Source organism: Cyprinodon variegatus, unplaced genomic scaffold (genome assembly GCF_000732505.1).
Source record: "Cyprinodon variegatus isolate N-32 unplaced genomic scaffold, C_variegatus-1.0 Scaffold25, whole genome shotgun sequence".
In the NCBI taxonomy this organism is placed as follows: Eukaryota; Metazoa; Chordata; class Actinopteri; order Cyprinodontiformes; family Cyprinodontidae; genus Cyprinodon; species Cyprinodon variegatus.
In genome coordinates, this window is record NW_015150478.1 from 17,796 (window position 1) to 36,648 (window position 18,853).

The 18,853-nt window shown below is 39.8% G+C and overlaps 1 protein-coding gene across 2 annotated transcripts in view; it reads right to left on the reverse strand.

Annotated features, from left to right (window-relative positions):
• Positions 1 to 213: 213 nt before the first annotated feature.
• LOC107097359 (bromo adjacent homology domain-containing 1 protein-like) overlaps positions 214 to 18,853 on the reverse strand; it is a 50,137-nt gene continuing 31,497 nt past the window's right edge. For both annotated transcript variants that reach the window (XM_015394488.1, XM_015394495.1), the window contains exons 2-7: positions 7,084 to 8,850; positions 3,661 to 4,016; positions 3,405 to 3,564; positions 1,183 to 1,262; positions 558 to 649; positions 214 to 478 (exon numbers count right to left, since the gene is read on the reverse strand). In XM_015394488.1, coding sequence (XP_015249974.1) covers positions 289 to 478; positions 558 to 649; positions 1,183 to 1,262; positions 3,405 to 3,564; positions 3,661 to 4,016; positions 7,084 to 8,830 — 2,625 coding nt within the window. In that variant the 5' untranslated portion in view covers positions 8,831 to 8,850 and the 3' untranslated portion in view covers positions 214 to 288. The remainder of the gene's footprint in view (positions 479 to 557; positions 650 to 1,182; positions 1,263 to 3,404; positions 3,565 to 3,660; positions 4,017 to 7,083; positions 8,851 to 18,853) is intronic.

The following is an 18,853-nucleotide window of genomic DNA, read 5'->3' on the forward strand; positions in this document are numbered from 1 at the left end:
CCCCACCCCACTCGACGTCTCTGGCAGAAAAGGCATGGTGGGGTTGAGGAGGTGGGGGGTTACGCTTCTATGGAAACCAATAAGCTAAGAAAAATGGAGTGGGATGGATTTACCGGCTGAGATTCCCTACAACATTCTAACTTCTTGGTATTTAACTAAAGGGATCTGTGCTTCATAATGCGTACATGCAAACCCCCCCACCCACTTTTTCCCATTGATTGCAAAGTCCTTCAGCTGCCTCCCTCTGTGCAGGAGGCGCAGAATTGGGACGACTGATTCCAAGGTGCTCTACTGCAGGTTCTTTAAGATGCGTCCGTATCTGAAGTCGTAGACGTGCCGGCAGAGGTACACCAGCTCGGGGTCGACGTCTGTGGGCACGCAGCGGTGGGAGGGAGGGGCGAAGTCAGGGCGGAAGGGCACCATGCTGGCCCTGCCAGGTGGGGCACCTTCAGCACGCCGCTTCACCAAGGCACAAAATCTAAGAAAAAGTTAGAAAGGTAAGAGAGCATTTAATCCCAGGAAAGCGACGCTGAGAAGATCTGGGTGTTTTTACTCACCGACAGTACTGGGCCAGAGGGAGAACATAGCATCTGTCTTCTATGCAGGCCACACTATTTTCATCTTGATGCCGAGAGGCGAAAATCTCATTCTGAAAGCAACAGTGGGCGTAAAGCGTCACATCACCACACTTTAGCATGCTGTGCCAAAAGAAGGGCTGAAGAAACAACAGCAACACTTTGCAGCAGTCAGCTCAGAGCAAACTAGGAAATGGTGGGGTTTCTTTATGTGGCGAGGCCAGATGCAAACCAAACCCTCCTCTGCTGAGCAAGAAACAGCTGCAGACTTTCACTAGAAACTATTCCTCTCCTTGTTCAGAGGTCAAACAGATAGCATCATATATATTTTTTTTGATTATGCCACTGCAGTTAGGTTGGAAAACCAACCCGATATCAACAAACTCAGACCTGCTGAGGAAGAAATAATGATGTCTTCAGCAAGAGTCGCTGTCCACACTACTATACACCAAGCAGCCTTCATATTGATGTTACTTGTTAAAATATGCACTGCAATAGGCTCATCTCTAAACAACAAATGCTTTTATAGCACAAAAAACAGGTTGCACAACTGTCCTCTTCCCACTGGGAGAAATTATCTCCTGGCTGCAGTCTGCCGCCGCCTCACCTCACAGTGTGCTCTGGGATCCCGGCCTCCCTGGGTGTGCTCAGGCCTGTAGTACCAAAAAAGGCTCATCATCAGCTCTCCTGAGGAAGATCAACACAAATATCAGCTGAACAGTTTCTGCCATGCATTCTTTCACTTAAACATCAGTCTGTGAACTGCACCACTAGGAAAAACAGTAAAGGGGCGTTAGACCACCTAGTTAAACTGGAACCCACAGATTATGAATGAAAAGCTGGAGAGAATAAATAATCTTTATGGATTTTCTGTAATTTGCTTTGCTATTTTTACTTTAAAATTACATTTCTAACAGATTTATCAAATGTGTTTTTTTTTTCCCTTCAAGTAAATTCTATTTATTAAGCACTTTATATACCAACCAAAGTAACCAAAGAGATTTACAGCCAGGTCCATTGATTTAGTTTTAAACATTTCATTTTTCTTAAAGCTACATCTTTTATTTTACTGATTTACCATTTCAAATTAAATCCAACTTAAGCATATCTTTCAATACCTTCGCGGGTAATTGGCCGTAAAGCAGCAGCAAGACCAACACATTTCCGTTCCACATGAAAAGCTAAAGATGCGTTTAAATACAAATTTATCCCGTTAATTTCCCTTTCCTGGGGCTTCAGTGCCCGATCAGAGGCAGATATTTAAACTTTCACTGGGATTTGTTAAAGACACGGGGCATTAACCCACATTCCACCACCAGGCGAGTTTACAAATGTATTTTTTTTTTTTAAACATTCATTACTTAATCATTTAAAGAAGGAACCTGTGAAACATTAAGTCAAGTCTTAGAAGAACGATGGTCGCTTTTGATGCGCCATCTTTATAAATAGTGCTTGATACCTGAGATAAAGAAAGTGGAATTTACAGTATCCAACAACGTCAGGATAGGGTACGTTACTGGTTGCTTTGTTTTTTAATTAAAGCAAAAATTTAAAAGAATTAAAAACAATATGATAATGTATAAAAAAGTTAATGTTTGTCAGTCCTAAAAACTAATTTCCCATAGCTTCATTTACACATAAAGGAAATAGTAGTTTTCATTATTAGATTTCAATGATAATAAAACTCAAATTTAAACGTTTAATTATTATAATATAACAGAACTTGATTTCAAATTAAAATGGAAACATAAGTTTGACCTGAAAACAGGAATTTGAATAACCAAGCAGGATTGATTAATGACCCAGACTGAGAGACAACTTAGAGGCTCAGGAGAACTTGGGAGGCGTTTTAAGAGGCTAATTAGACTCAACACCATTAATTTTCTATATTCAGCTTCTTAATATCTTAAATCTTTTTTCGCTGCACCTAAAATTCTTCATCATAAACAGGCCAAGCTGTCAGTTTCATGCATCCAGCATCCAGAGGCAAGTAGCTCTTCCCAAGTGCATATTGGGGAAGTAGGCAAATTGAGCATCACTTTAAATAATTTTATTGTTAGATGATAACTAAAGAGGCATTACGGAGTTTTCTAATGATACTGCCACCTATGGCCAAAACACAGAACTGCAGCATTCTTCTCCTCATTATCGTAGCTTGTATATAATACATTTTTTTTTTACTTTCTTCACTTTAAGTGAAGTAGCCATTGGTGTCTGAGATGAGCTAGATGCCGGTTGCTTCTGAGTATCCACAAAAACCATCTTATTTTGCTTTGATTGTTTGCTAGGTTGGAAGTTTTAAACATAGACACGCTTGGCGTCAAACAATGCAGGAACTTCCAACCCAAAGTAAAATCTGGAAAATAGCCTACAGGCTTATAGATGCACAGGTGCTGAACTACTGGGGTGTCAGTTTGCTCATTAAACAATGTTTTCATCATAAAGGGTCAAATAAAAAGGCTATTTTAAAAGATATTTTCAGTAAAAACCTAAATAATGTCTCTTTAATGTTGTAGCAGTTGTTCACACATGATAAAGATGCTCTTTAAAGAGCAAAACTCCTAAGAGAATTAGTATTTCTGCTCATCCTGCAGGAAAATAATTCTGTTGCAGTCTAAATAACCCGGTATAATTTATGTTCTACTTTTAAATCTGCAGAAACAGAATGAAGGAGAATTTAAGGCAACAAAGCTTTCTAGACCTTTTAAATGCACCCTTTATTTATGTGAAGTTGTTACTCTGAAAAAAAAAATCCTGCTTTGTCTTTGTGTAGCTGATGGATCATTTGCAGCTCGACTTCAACCTCCCCTTCTTGTTTTTTCTTCTCACCTGTTTTAGGGTCTTCCCACAACGCAGATATCTTAGCAACATATGGGAGGGACTTCTTCCTGGGACCAGATCGTAGTAGGACAGTGTCTCTGACACGAATCACTTCACCGTCCCTTTCCACTCCTTCATAACACATCCTCATTGCAGCCTCATCTTCCCCCTGATATTACAAACAGAAGATTCTCTTCATTAAGAAAAAAAAAAATGAAGGAAAAAAAAAATTACCAATGTTTTCCTAAAAAGGGGAGCAACCTACCGCAATAAAGACCTCCCTCTCAGTGGGGATGCCAACGGGCCGCCAGCCATTTGTGGCACGTCTACGGCTGATCTTCTTCTGTTTACTGCTGCCAAGGCTCGGCACTGGGGTGGCCTGTTTCGTAAGGAGGTGGGTGTGGCCCACGGAGGAGCCATTGGAGGCCTTTGTGCTCTGAGGGCATTCCTTAGCTAGCATTATCCTGGCCTGGGGCTGATCTCGGCCAGACAGGGGGGTCAACAGGTGGGCTTTATTCTGTGTTGAACTGGGCACACTGGATAGTGGACATTTGGAGATCGGTAGAGTAGGGGGAACCAGTAATGAGGGGCTGTGGTCACCCTGTAGGGTCGTGTAAGCCTCTGAAAAAAGAATGGAAGTTTAATATATTTTAAAAACATATATACAAATATATCACCCAAGGTAATTTTATTTCGCCACCAAGTTTAATAGTACAGAGTAAATTGGTCTGGTCTTACCTGAATCGAACTCTGACAACTACAAGAATAACTAACAAAGAACCCATCAGAACCTAGAGATCATTAAACGTAGGACCTCAACTATCTTAAATTAAACTGCCTAGTATACCATAAAACCCTTTACAGATCTCTCCTAATTTTTGCTTAGTTGTTAAGACTTAAATAATCCACCAATGTTGTTTATTAAAACAAAAAAGCTACCTAACCAACCTGGTATTTTGTGAAAAGATGATTACCCCTGCTGTTAAATAGTGATCAGTTGTCATTTTTAGATTTTTTTAGACTGATTATTGATTAGACTGATGGTGTGTTCAAACTGAATGCTGTGTTCTTGGTAATTTCTGCAAGCATCGCAGGGGGTTGACTCTGAGCATTTCAGGTCAACCTCAGCTTCACCGTGGCACCAAACAGCAGGAGTTTTAGCTTCTATTTCAATTCCACCTGGCGGAAAGAGATTGAGTCACAGAGCTTGTTTTTTGTATCACAACCAACACTAAAAGCTGAATCTAGATGATGATCAGATTCAGCAGCACTTCCTTGTATCTAGCCGGGCAGAGGGCACCAGAGCTAGGGAGAAGAAGCAGCTGGCCGGTGTCTTTGCTGCAGGATGATGAACAGCCTTCTAGGGCTAAATTAAATCAGCTTTTTTCAAAAGCCCCCCTATAAACCTCATAAGAGCGTTCCTTATTTCATCCTTTGCCAACACCATTTGCTCTATATTCCATTTCAACTAAAAATAGTTTTTTCTAGGCTGCACGCTTTCAACCAACTACACAACCATGACCAGCCCCTGATCAGTTACCATGACGTTGGGCTGACGTTTCAACTTCAGCAATCACTGCTCTGCTCTCCAACAATGATTGGGGAGTGGCCATCACTCTTACCTCATGGGATCTACCGCTGGTGAATTTATCTCTCTTGCCTGCATGGTTTGCATGAGGATACCATGTAAATCCACCAGTCGTGGATTTACATGTCGTGAACAATGTGAAAAGTAGCTTTAGGGTTAAGATTATATCAAGAAAGCATCATCAAGCCCCAAAGAAAGGAGCAGATCAGAAACTAAGAAGCTTTCTTGCTAGAAGCAGAACCAGGAAGGTCTGGTGTTGATTTTTTTGTTTCAGGACCTGGACAGCATGCTGGAAATTTCAGAACCATTAACTTTTCTCTCTAACAGAAAATGATAAAGTCTGAAAATTAACTTTTGACCCAGCTCAAGTACTTTGCGTTATGCACTGGGAGAACAGCTAACTTCAAATCCAGGTGGCTCCTAAAAAAAAAAAAAAATGGTAGGAGTTGGAGTGACCTAGTCAAAGCCTGGACCTAAATCCCACTGACTCGTCACCGCAATGACCTTAAACAGACAGCTCCAGAAACCAAATCAGTTTGGTTAATTTATCAAATCTCTGCATACATTTCTGAAACATTAAACACTCACTTCCTAAGAACATTTTTCCTAATTAAATAATCTTTTGGGGTCTTGCTTTTCTCTGGTCATCTTGTGTCTAATGTGGGATGTAAATAATTATTTATCTTAAGAATTTAAGTATCACAAAAACAGCAGAAATCTGTGAGGGGGGGAAATACTCTTTCCCATTGTAATACACGGTGAAATCCAACTGATTTAAATTCAAGTAAATCTAGTTTATTTATATAGCGCCAATTTCCAACAATGTATTTCCTAAGGTTTAGACCTACCCCAAAGTTGACAGATTGAATTATATTCAGAGAACAGACTTCTGAGTTCTTGGGTGCATCTTTCAGGCTACATTTTTGACTTCTGTTTATGTGTAAACATGCAAAGCCTGCAGGCACAGAAGCAGGTTTCTCCTCCCATCATTCTACACACAGTCAGTTAGAGGAAAACCTGTTAGAGTGTCTTGATCTGCACAGCTGGTAGAGGCACATCTCAAACGAAGGCGCTGTCTTGTATTTTATGAAAACTAAAGCTGCCTCAGTGCAAACATCCCCAGCTTTTTCCTCCCTGTCCCACTGAGTTAATCCAAGCAGTAAAATAAAGAAAACCTGCAGTGTAAAAAAGAACACAGCCATAAATTTGTTCAACACTGACACGCTACTTGCCTAAAGAAAATACTATGAAAAATGCTACTTAGTTTTTCTTTGATGTGGGTTACAATCACATCTTGATTTACTTAAAAAATCAGACATGACAGATTTTAATTTACCTGTTTGAGAGTTACTGTCAGAGTTTTTTAAGCAGTAAACATTTGTAAGAATCCGATTCATCTCCAGACTTTAAAGGTTTAGAGGACGATCTTTTATTTCCGGGTGGATCATCTAAATAAGTGGTCTGTCCTACATGCTCCTGTTATCCATTTCTGCACACGCACACTTTTAGGGGTATATCTGTGTTGAGCTTCAGACAGTAATCGAAGAAAACCTTTCTGACCTCGGTTCTTTGAAAATTGGTGAGGGTGGTAAGAGAAAAAGTATTTACTGCCATAGGAAGTTGCTACCTGACAGTGGCGACGAATAACAAAGATGGTACAGGCACCATGCAGTGGAGGCGGAGTTACGTGACCAACTCTTACCTAATTAAATAAATATTGCAGGGTTTAGCCACAAGGGCAGAGATGGGAGGGAGGCTTAATGCCTGATATTCATCATAGCTGTAAAGCATCATGGCTCATTTTTAGTGCCCTTTACAAAAATACTTGAATCATAAATGAAAGGACATTAGCAAATATTGAAACGTCTTTAGGAAGCTAGAGCTTGGAAACAACTTGAGCTTTCAAATACGAAATGACCCTAAACATACCTCAGAAAATAGCTATAAAGTCAAACTTTTGGAGTAGATATAAACCAAACACTGAGGGCAGAGCTAAAAATAATGGATATAAATATCCAGTTTCTACTGTATTTAAACATGTTTTAAATAGTAGTAGTTAATTTACACCGAGGCTTCATCTGTAGATTTATGTTCACTCACCTGTTTTAATGCTGTGTGTGCATCCAGTACAGCCTGCACTGAAAGAACAACTTCTACCCGTCACCGGAGGCAGTGATCTGTAGCTGTAGCCGCTGATCCCGCAGGCATCGCCATAACAGGGGGAAGCCACAGAGTTGCAGTAGGCAGGGTGGCCTAAGCCCGATGGGTGCGACACCTGACCTCCCAGGAGCTTGGATCCAGTAATATGGCTGGGGCACAAACCGGTGGAGCTGAAGTTGAGGGGCCGTGTGGCTAGGGCAGCTGAAGTCTGTCCAGTGTGCGTTGGGTGGGTGATGTGGACGTAGTAGCCGGGGAAGCAGTGGTCAGCAGTGCAGAGGCATGGGTGGGGGGTGAGGGCGAGTGCTCTGTGGGGGTGGGAATGTGTGAGAGATGGGGAGGTTACTAGGCACTCTGGCTTCACGGGGGTCATGGCTGACTTTATAGACTGGTCATCAGAGTCTGCGTAGGGCTGCTGGCCAAGGAAGCAGGCCAGACGGTGGCAGTACTCCACAGACCCCTCTGGGGGACAGCAGTAGTATGGGCTCAGTTCTGTCTCCAGCTGTTCTTCCTTCACCTGCTTTAGAGGGTATCCAAGCATGCTACGAGACTGATAACCTGGTTTGGTCAGGCGGTGGGTGCAGCTGCCCGTCTCCCACTCCACCTTGGGCTCAAAGTCCGCTTTCTTCTTGCAGGCTGTGCAGCCGCCGTGCAGGGGAGAGCGCTTTTTACCTTTCTGCTTTTGCAACTGGCGCTTGTTTTGGAGTTTATCTCCATGGTGCTGCTTTGGTGTCGAGTCCGCAGCAGGAGCCATAGAGTCGGATGTGACCGTTGCAGTGGGAGTGGCCTTTACTCTCTGTTTACTGGTAGCAGACGAGCTTGTTAGCTTCAGCAGGGCTGCAGCATTAAGTCCAGCTAGCCGTCTTGGTGCAGGTGCATCTAAACACTCCTGGCTCATCCAAACAGCTTCATCACCCCGACTGGCTTTAGCCTTCTTGCTCAGCTTAGCACTTTGACAAAGCTCAACCTTGTTGGGTATAGATACTTTATTAATGTTCCCTCTTGATACTTTAAGACTTCCAGGGAGACTTCTAGGTGGATCCAAAGGAACTGCTCCATCCAGAGCTTCCTCCTGCCTCCTGGCCAGTTTGGCAGCTGGTTGAGCATCAGTGGCTCTTTCAAGTAGTAAACTGTTCACTGCCTCAGCGTTGAGAGACGCCAGTCTACGTTTGCGTGGTTGTAAGTCTGTCAGTTCTGAATGATCAGCAAGATGTTTTGATTTCAGTTTGTTTTTTGGTAAGGACTTTGTTTTTAATCCATCTCTGGTTTTAACCATTTTGGATTTAGTTTTGGGCCTGTCTCTTCTTTCTTTACCTTTAGCCCGAACCTTTTCACGCGAGCCTTCTTCTAGGCGAGTAAGGAGAACATGGCACTTGCGTTCTTCCTCAGAATTCCCAGCTCGACCTCGCAGAGGGTACAACTTTCTGACCCGTTTCTTCTCTCGTCTTTGGTCAAGCTTCCGGCTCTCGTCTGACCTTCTTCTTTCTTTTTTCTCCTTCATTGTGTTGGGCTCTTTGCCTTCCTTTTTTCTTATGATCCCACTTATCTTCTTTGTCCTGCCGAAACGTAATGTACGCTCAGGGCTGTCAGTGCCCGTGGTGCCACCATGAGGCCAGGTATGGCTGGTATCCCACCAGTCAGAACTGGTCTGGTTCTGCCTGAGGGAAGCTGACTGCCTTGCGTGAGTCATCACATCTTTTTCCAAAGTGCCTGGGGAAAAGAAAAAGAGGTTGGATGAAAAAATATTTTTTTTGCACATACAGATCTCAGCATCTACAGAACACACCCAAAATTGAACATCTACTTCACTTAGTTCTCTCTTTCTTTATTGTTTTAATAGTTATTCCAGTAGAACCAACAAGTTCATTTCTTTTAGTAATTAATTTCGAAGACCAAAAGTCATTAGAAACATTTCATCCACACAGAATAAAGTTAAAGGTTTATATTGGTTATTTTTAATGATTATAGCTAACAGCTAAAGAAGCTCTGTAATGTATTTTTTTTCCAGAAAGGCAGAATAATACATTACACTAATAAAACACAGGAGAGAGGGACAGGCAGATGGACCTGTGGCTTCAGTTAGGTGTTAAAGAATCCCAGATTGCATTAATATCAGCCTTCAGCTTCACTGTGCTGTTGGGTCTTGAATGTCTTGTTTCCCTTCTGACATTGCTCTCTAGTTTCTCTGAGTTTCAGGTCAGGAGAGCTGAACGGCTGCTCCAACACACCGTTACTAGGGCTGTGCGATGTGTCTGAAAAATGGCCTTTTATATCAGGGGATAAGGACATTTTCTATTAACATCAATGATACGTCTAGTGTTATGTATATTGTTACTGTTTTATGGCCCAGGACAAATTGTTGCTATCCTCGTTAAACTAGGGAGTCGTTATGCGACTCAACAATAGAGGGAAATAAACTGCTCTGAAATGTTCTTGGTAAACGGAAACACAGTGGACCAAGAGCAGCAGAATACATGACTGGAAACTTCAACTGGATCTCATGGAATCTGTGCTTCATCCTGAACCTGTGACCTTGATTTCCAACCAAAATGTGAAGTATTCTTTGATTTGTTTGACTGAACACTAATACAGTTAGGGCTGAAACAATTAATCAGAATAATTGTGATTAATTAATTTAGTAATTGATTAATCGTTAACTGGAGTTTAGAGACTGTAAAATATGCCTTTAGCTGACAGAGCGACCCATTTAGAGCAGTAATTATATCAAAATTGTAAAAAAAATAAATAAATAAACATTTGCATTTAAGATAAAGATGTTTTTGTCTGTTAATATGCTCTATCCAGAACCCCTAATGTGGAGAAGATTTAGTTTCACCTGGTTTAATTTCGTAAAAAACTTCTTTAAGGAACCTTTGGCTATCAGTTTATTTGTTGATTAATCAAAAAATAGTCAACAGATTAATCAATTTGCTAAATAATCATTACTTGCAGCCTTAAATACAGTCCTTTATTTTTTAGCCCAGGTGAGATTTTTCCTTTTACTTCAGCTTCAACACAGTGACAGTTTCAGCTCACGTCATGTTTGTGATGTGATCCTGTCAACAACTTCAAAGTTCTCGACTTGATTTTGCTGCCTAATCCTGTCGCTCTCACACTTTTTCCTTCCACTACACTTTTCATTTAGATGTTTGGATACAAACACAATAAAACACTCCACTGCTGTCCAGAAGAAAAAAAAAACATTAATTTCAAAAGGAGTTAAGTCAGCAGCCTTTACAAGAATGTGTCCAGTGTAAAAGAATATCCACGCATCAGATTTGTTATTTATAAATTGGTCTTACATGCAAATCATTTTTAAGAACATTCGTATCAGGTTTATAATTAACTCTAAGCCAAATTATTTAAAGCAAGAACATAAAATCCTGAAAAATATATCCCCATGCATAATTAGTCTATAAGCTGATTACTGGCATTGTTTTAGTTAAGTTTTGAAATATTGCAATGCACAGGAATCAAGAGGACTCTAAACTACACAAAGCTAAATGGAGGATGAGTTTTATTTTGTCTGTAGATATTGAAAGCAAAAGCAAAACAAAGCAACATGAGACCAAATGCTTCAAGAGTCTTAGCGACATTCCCCACTTCACTGATGCCTGTTCTTGTTAAACTTTAGAGACACGATCATATGGTTGAAGTTCACATATTAAAACGTGCGCTTGTGATCCTGAGTTTTATGTTTTTAAAGCAGTAGAAAAAAAGCACTCCTGCTTTCACTTGTCTCATTATCAGCCAGCATGCACATGCAGCAAGCAAGCAACAGCTTGTTAGAGCCAGTATTTTAGTCTCTAATGTTTCGTTTGATAAGTGATCCAAGAAAAAAAAAAAAAATACTTAAAGAAAATCTAATATGGCTCTTTGAGCAGTTTGGGTTGCCGACCCCTGGTCTAGATTAAATAAAAATTACTTTTTATCTTTTTTTTTTGATGAACAATAAATAATGCTACTCTTAGGTAGTTTGGCTTTTAAAATACAGTTTTCAATTTATATTTCAAATTGAAATGAAACTTTATAACATACTGTTGATGACTTAAAATATTGGTATACTCATCTTGGAAAAAGAAAATCATATTACTCTTTAGTTGCATCCCTAAGTTATGTTGTATTGCCTCAAGTCGAACTCATTTACAAAGCATATCTCCACGGGATCCTTCTTCGTTGAATAAAGCTGCACAGACAGTATGATGTTTGTCTAAATCCATGAACTTACTGATTATCACTGAAATTCAGCACATTTACTGAAAAGCTATAACAAGAGTCTGGGGTTCTGGAGCAAAACGATCCAGGAAAAGTAATGATAATGTTCTATTTCTATTAGCTTCACTCAGCTGCTTTTACATAAGTGGACAATTATAAAGCTGACGGCCCATTATTAAGTTTCAAAGCAGAAATGCAGTCAAACCTGCTACTAACTGCATTTAAAGAGATCATCTTATGCACATTTCTACTGGAATAGATTTTCTTACGCTTCATTGTTCAGGGCATATTTTTCCCCTCATAATGTAATAATGCAACGTTTATTGCCCCAATTTGAAAAGCTTCATTTGAGCTGTGTAAGGTTGGACTCCTAATAAAAAGGCTCATCTGTTCTGTGTTGTGGCAAAGGCAGTGGGTGGAGACGGCAACAACCAGCTGGGTAGTAGATGCTTTTTATAGGAAGAAGAGAGAGATTTCTACTGGCAGGCCCTGAAGAGAAATTCTTCTAGAGCGCTGGTGAGAAAATATATATGTACTTTAAGGCAATAGTTATAAAGACTGTCTAACAGCTGTCAGAAAGCAACATGGTTTGTTTTCACGGTTCTAATTGACAGCAGAAATGAAACGAGACCTTCCTTCTGTGCTCTGACCATTTTAAGATACTTTTTTTCTGTAAAACAGAAGCGCAAAGCGTGGGTCTATCCGGGGGAGAGCGATAACATTAGCCGATGTTTGAGGCAGAGACGGGTGGATTATGATTAAGAACCTGCTAATGTCGCTCCCAGCGCTTCTCTTCCAGCTCCACATCCGACCTGAGATGTTGTTGAAGTAAGAGAAATTTTTAAAATATTCACAAAAGAATTGGAGGCTGATGTGGAGCTTAAATCATAGATTGCTGCTGTTCCAGATGATCATCTAAAACGAATTATTAGCTTCTGTAATACCGAATCAGAGCCTAGATAGTTCTGCACTCTTTATTAGGTCTTTTATAGGTTCGCGGTTTTGGTATTATTTTTTGGCTGGCAGTTGTAAAATCTAGTGTTGCGCTGATGCCATTTTTTTTGGCCCTGTTATCCGATACCCAATACCTGGCTATGCAGTATTGGCCGATACCATCTGTTTGAAATTGATGTGTGTGTATATATGAAGAACTGCATACTACTTGGATGTACAATAAGTGCCATCATGGCTTTATCAAGCTGCTGCCTACCTTTGTGAAGCAGCAAAAAAGCCTAAAACAAAGTGAATCCAGTAGAACTTTTTATTGCCTACCTGGAATGGGTGACAATAGCTGAATAAAGTTTTGGCTCTCAAAATGTTATCGGTGCCCTATTTGTTGGTACTCGCCTATACGGATACCACCATTTTAGTGCTGGATCGGGGCCCTGCCCAATACTGGTATCGGTATCAGTGCAACACTAGTAAAAACCCTGGCTGAGAAGGACAGGTGGAGTTGCTAGATGTGCCTTTAAGACTATAGTAGATAATTTCTTGTAAAAGCGGTGGAGGATTCAATTAAAGTATTATAAGCTAATTCATATCTTATAAATTAATAACTGGTTATACTATTTGTACCAGAGACTTTTAAAGCAGTGTTTCTCCTCTGTATGTTTTTTATCGGGGCGTCATATTAGCTGCCACCTTCCAGCTCATAGTCTGAGTCTAAGGCTAGATCTGCTGTGGATGGTTCTGACCTTTAAAGGGGAACGCCGCTTTTTATTTTACATTTGGCCCTTGATTTTACGTTATTACATCATGTTCTACTCACCCGTGCGCCGGCTACCATTCATTCATCCTGTCCGCTGAACTGCTGCTAGTTTTACTCACACTCCTGGAAGACGTCTAGTGCTACTACCACAGATGATCTCGCTCTTGAAATGGAATTGAACAATTCAGATTAGCTAGCCAAATGAATATAAGGGGTAGAGCGTAGCCGCCTGTGGCCCTCGCTGCCTGTCACAACTCCAGTACGCATGCGGGGATGACGTCATACACGCACCGCTTTGTTTTTAAAACATATAAATATAAAAAAATATAACCGCGGATGTCTGGGGGACAGTGATTCGCCTACATGTTATGGATGCTGGCGTACCATAAAGAATAAATTATGAACAGTTTAATTTGTGCCTTCAAGTCGATCACCCATAGGAAGACGTTACTTGGATTTAACAGAACAGAATATCTTCAGAACGGCTCCAAATGACAAGACTCATATGGGTGAGTAGAACATGATGTAATAACGTAAAATAAATCAAGGGCCAAATGTAAAACAAAACGGCGTGTGATGCTTCCTTACTCCTCAGCATCACTACCTGAGCTCAAACTGGACGATTGTTCCACCACATAAACCAATTCCAGACGACACCTTCTGGAAAACCCAGTAATGTTTTCACCCATCTCCATTATAAAATGTAGAACTAGCTGTAAAAGTGTTCTCCCTCTGACATCAGCACACAGAGATGGGTTTTAGCATGGAGCTATTAAATATGGAGCTTTAAATTGTAATATTTGTGTTAAAATAAGCCTGTTTGACAAATAATAACTCAGAAACACCTGATACATCCTGCTGCATGATTTTAATGCAAAGTTACATGAAATCAATATCATGTCATCAACACTAACGTATTTAATGTGTGATTTGACAGTGAAACACTGAATAGGGAATATATATAGAAAAACCTCAATAAAATACATAATTGGTGGTTGTAACGTAACAATTTGCTTAAAAAACAAAGTCAAGAGATATCCCTGTTTTTCTGCCACAGTGACATCGAGAGTGATTTTAGAAGAAGCATATAAAGCTGTGATTTTGTGTCTATCCTGGCAAATAATAAACTAATATTTATTAATTATGAGGCAAGTTTAGCTGCTATGGCAGCTCAGAAGGAAATTTTTCTGTACTTAGCAAACATTTTAACAGGCTATGAGCTACATGCAGATTTCCAAACCACAGCAAAAACTTCTGCGTAAAAATCACAGAAATAAACATTTTTTTCTAGTTTTAAAAGGGCTTTTTGTTCTAGGCACTTATGTTCCATAATTAGTCTCAATAGGATAATGAAATCCTCCCCCATACAAGCAATTGACATGCATTCTTATCCACATGATGGTCTATTCCCCTCTAGTTAGAGATGTGAATAGATACAGCCGCCGTCATCACACGATTGTTAAGCATAAAAGAGAATTACACCAGTTTGTGTTTTTAAGTTTAATCTGTGTTGGACTAAACAAAAGCTGCAGACTGCTTAAAGTCCATATTCGATCCATATTTGTCTGCAGTTTGAACACGTTATAGGTTAACAACTTCTCTGTACTGACAGCTCTTTAAGAGTCGAATGCTGACAGGACTATTCAGACATGTCGGTTTCTGTCCGCCCCAATCTGACTGGGCTTGTGTTGCCTGAATGAGAGGAGTCCATGTGTGAAGCTGGCAGGAGCAAGGCAAGGTTTAGCTGCAGGGAAGCAGGTTGTTCAGATAGTCTGAAACAGAATCGGTGATCTTAAAGCGTCTGCACAGTGCCCCTCCTCACTAAATATTTACAATACCAAATGGATTCAGGAAATGATGCCCTTGCCATCTCCCTGCAAAAGATAATCTGGCCGTTTATGATTGTTAAAAAAAAAACAGGTACAGGATAGTTGTTCATGTAGAGTTGCTGGGAAAGATGTGGATAAAAGGATGAGACGTTAAAAGCAGCTTTGGGTTATAAAACAAAAGCCTAATCTTAGATGATATGGCGGTACTGCTCATATGTCTAAAGTGACCAACAATGGAAGCACAGCTGAGATAGACTGATACATTGGCTGGTAGATATATTTTGGCTGATAATATTGTTTTTTTCATGTACCGGTATCAGTCAAATATATGGGTGTTCAGCTATTGAAAAGGAGCAGGATTAGTAATTATAAAAAAAGTAAAAAAAAAAAACAACAATCCACTGGGCTTTGTTTCCAAGTAGAGGCTGAAATTTCCCGTGGGATGGGAGTCAGTATTAGTAACGATCACGTGATTGGGACGGTACAGGATTAAACATTAACGGGAGCAGACGGGAGCAAACCAGTAGTAACTAAAAAAATCTAGTATCGATGCCAAAAAATAAAATAAAATAGAAAGAAAAAAAATCCAGTACTGGCGCCGCCATTTTGTAGTTTTTATCCTTGAAGCCTACACTATAATGCGAGTCAAAAAAACTACACGATCCAAAAACCAACAGTGCTTCCGCTCTGAGTTTTTCATCCGCGCTGAAAAACAACAATGGAGGGACCAACAGTTAGTGGTGAACTCGACTTCAAAAAGTTTGAAAAAAGTGAAATCTTATTGAAGACAACAAGAATGGGAGTGTTGCAGGGGCAGGAGCCATTCTGAATGGGAATGGGATGGGAATGGGAGTAATTTCACCAGGAGTGGGACGGGACAGGATTTAGATTTCTACTCTGGCCAGGGATCAGGACGGGACACAATTTTTTTCTGTGGGAGTGGGACGGGACAGGAGTGAAAATCCACTCCCGTGTCAGTCTCTATTTCCAAGTTTGAAGTTTCGCTTCCCATCCAGGAAGCTTTTTCAGTTCAAAAATGACTGACACGGTAAGATAAATTTGGATGTATATGCAGCAATGCCTCGAGAGCACATGCATTGCTGTTCTCTCCATTTGTTATTCATTGCTATTGTTTAGTTTGATGAGTTACTAGACGATTGTTTTGTATGTTTTGTTTAAATTGAGACTTGAGTAACGTTTGCAAACATTGTAGTCATTATCCCGGCCAAGGAGGTTATGTTTTTGGTCGAGTTTGTTGGTTCTAAGCAGAATTACTTAAAAAGCTATGAATGGTTTTTAAAGACATTCAAGAAATAGTCTGTTCAATTTTGGTGATGATCCAGAGAATAATTTGGATGCAGGATTCTTTTTCTTTTTTTAAGGGTTCTTCAGCATTGTGAGATAGAGATATTTGGCAGAACAAGCACCCTGAACCCTGAACCAGAGGCTGGCAGCAGTGAGTATTGACAGCCTCAGTATCTGACTCAACAAGTCAAGAATTGTTATATTGAGGACAAAAATACAAAAAGAAAAGGGATCCATGCCTCGCTCGAAGTCTTGATAAGCAGATTTTGTTTGTTAGTTTGATTTTATTGAACCAGAGATGCACTTAATACAAACGACTCACCAACATTTGAAATTAATCCAGATCATTTTCAAGTTTTAGCTATATGTGTAGGTCAAAGTATGGGGGGAAATTAGCTGCTTGGTGGAGGTCTGTGCTTTCCAATTGCTTTTTTAGGTTTTATCATGTAAATAGAGGTAGAAAAAACAACTGTTCAACTAGTTGCTCTCTGAAAAATTGTTCTTTAAAAAACTTTAAAAAATAACTATGTGGCAGAAAATCGACATGGCATCATGTTAAGCCCACTTAAGTGTACCATGGTAGTGGCAGTATCATTCTGTGGGGATGCTTTCCTTCAATCGGAATAGGTAGTAATGTTAGAGCTAATAAGGACGAATTTAGCTAATGTTGAATCTAGGTTATCTGGCCTTTAAAAGAAGGTAAAAGTGGGGCTTAAATTAAAATAAAGTGGAAATCTACAGGTATGCCTTCAAAAAGCAACATGACAAATTATCTACATTCTTCCTAACTGAGCTTTAGCAGCATTGGAAGGAAGAATGGTCAAAATTTTCCAAAGCTGGTGGAGAAACACTATTAGAGCCCTGCTGCTTGTTTCACAGTAAAAACTCCTAGGAACATAGGAGTCTTCTCAGAAAATAAATATCCTCCATCTTTCCGTTATTTTTTGCTTGTGTGACCTTGTAGGTTGAGGGCGACATTCAGGTCTCAGAGGACCTTTTTAAAGGATGCTTTTAATTTTGTTCCAGTAAAATTCATTAAATATCCTGCCACATAAATGGCTCTGGCACCTGAAAAATCAATCGCTATCTTCCACTTTTTCTAAGTGCCTCTCTCATATCACTCAATTAACAATTTTCAGTGTGAGGCTGACCCAATCAAACACTCATCCTCCATTGTGATTTCAAACCCCAAACACAATGACCCCCCATCCAATAGACCCATTTAGGAAATACATGCTGCTCAATATTTCATGGTGAAACCTCCCCTGGATGCTATTCTTTTCTGTGGATGCTCTCTGACCAAAATGCTCTTTAGTTCTTTAAACACAGTTGGGCCTGGTGATCCTCAGGAAGTAATTTCCCATTTATGGGAAGATCAATCACCCAGTGCCCTGTCTCTAATTGGTCGGAAAGCAGAGCATTAGATGCTCTCAGGGCATCAAACAGCAGACGCACCAGGACTCCTTTGCTATGCTCACATTTGGACAGTTTCTCAAGGCTTCACTTGAGATCAAATGGAGTCGACAAAAAGAAAGACATTCTGTTAGAAAATACTCTGGTTTCTGACAGGCTTAATAGTTTGAAAGCCATAAGTTAATAGATTTTACAGCATGCCTTTAATCTACTCGGCATATAAAGATGAAAAATTCCCCACCACTTCTAATTTTATTGGTTCATTAATGCTAGCTTCATATTCTTTTAAGATCTCTGAATATTTTACTATGGATGTCACAATAGAAAATCATTAAAGGAACCATTAACACAAATTTTACTTGTACAATCCTTCTGAAATAAAATAAAAATAAACAGGTATTTTTTTTCCTCGAAAGGGTGTGCAGGAGAATTTGACTTGTGTGCATGTGTGCATCGTTTCCCGGTTTCTTAAACAGTAGGTTAAAAGTTACACAAGCAGCAACACTGTCTGCACCCACTGTCTGCAGGTAAGCTCCTGATTGTTGGACTTGCTAGAACCACGCCCGCTAATGTAATCACCATTCCAGGACAGATGTCGATACAGATGAAGGACCAAAATTATGCTATGTGGACGCCGCCGTTAAGTGGATGTTTCAACAAAAAGCCCATAAAAAAAAAAAAAAAAAAAAAAAAAAAAAAAAAAAAAAAAAAAGCACGGCACTGCTCAACATTGGATTTTCTGACACCCAACGCACAGTTTTTTAATAATAAAACACCTTCAATAAATATATTATATTTAGGTACAGACTTCATCCCTTGTATAAATTGTTTACTTTGATATAAAGAGATACAGCTTTAGATTAAGATAAATGAAATGGTGATAATCTATTTCAGTTAGTAACAATAATAATAATGATAATGAGACATTTATCTCCAGGCTGTGGGGATCAAACCAGGCACTTGCAATCTTCTCAGAGTACAAGCCGACTGCTCTAACCACTAGGTCAACCCCACCACCACGAAGACCCTTACAAAAAAAATTAAAGGATTACATTTTTTTGACCATTAAGTTTTGAATTTACCCAAATTAAGATTTTTGGATCGTAAGTTACAATTGTGTTGGCTAGGGCTGAAACAATTAATTGAAATTAATTGTGACTAGGGCTGCAACTAAAAATTATTTTAAAAATCGATGAATCGGCCGATTATTTGTTCGATTAATCGAACAAATAATCGGCCGATT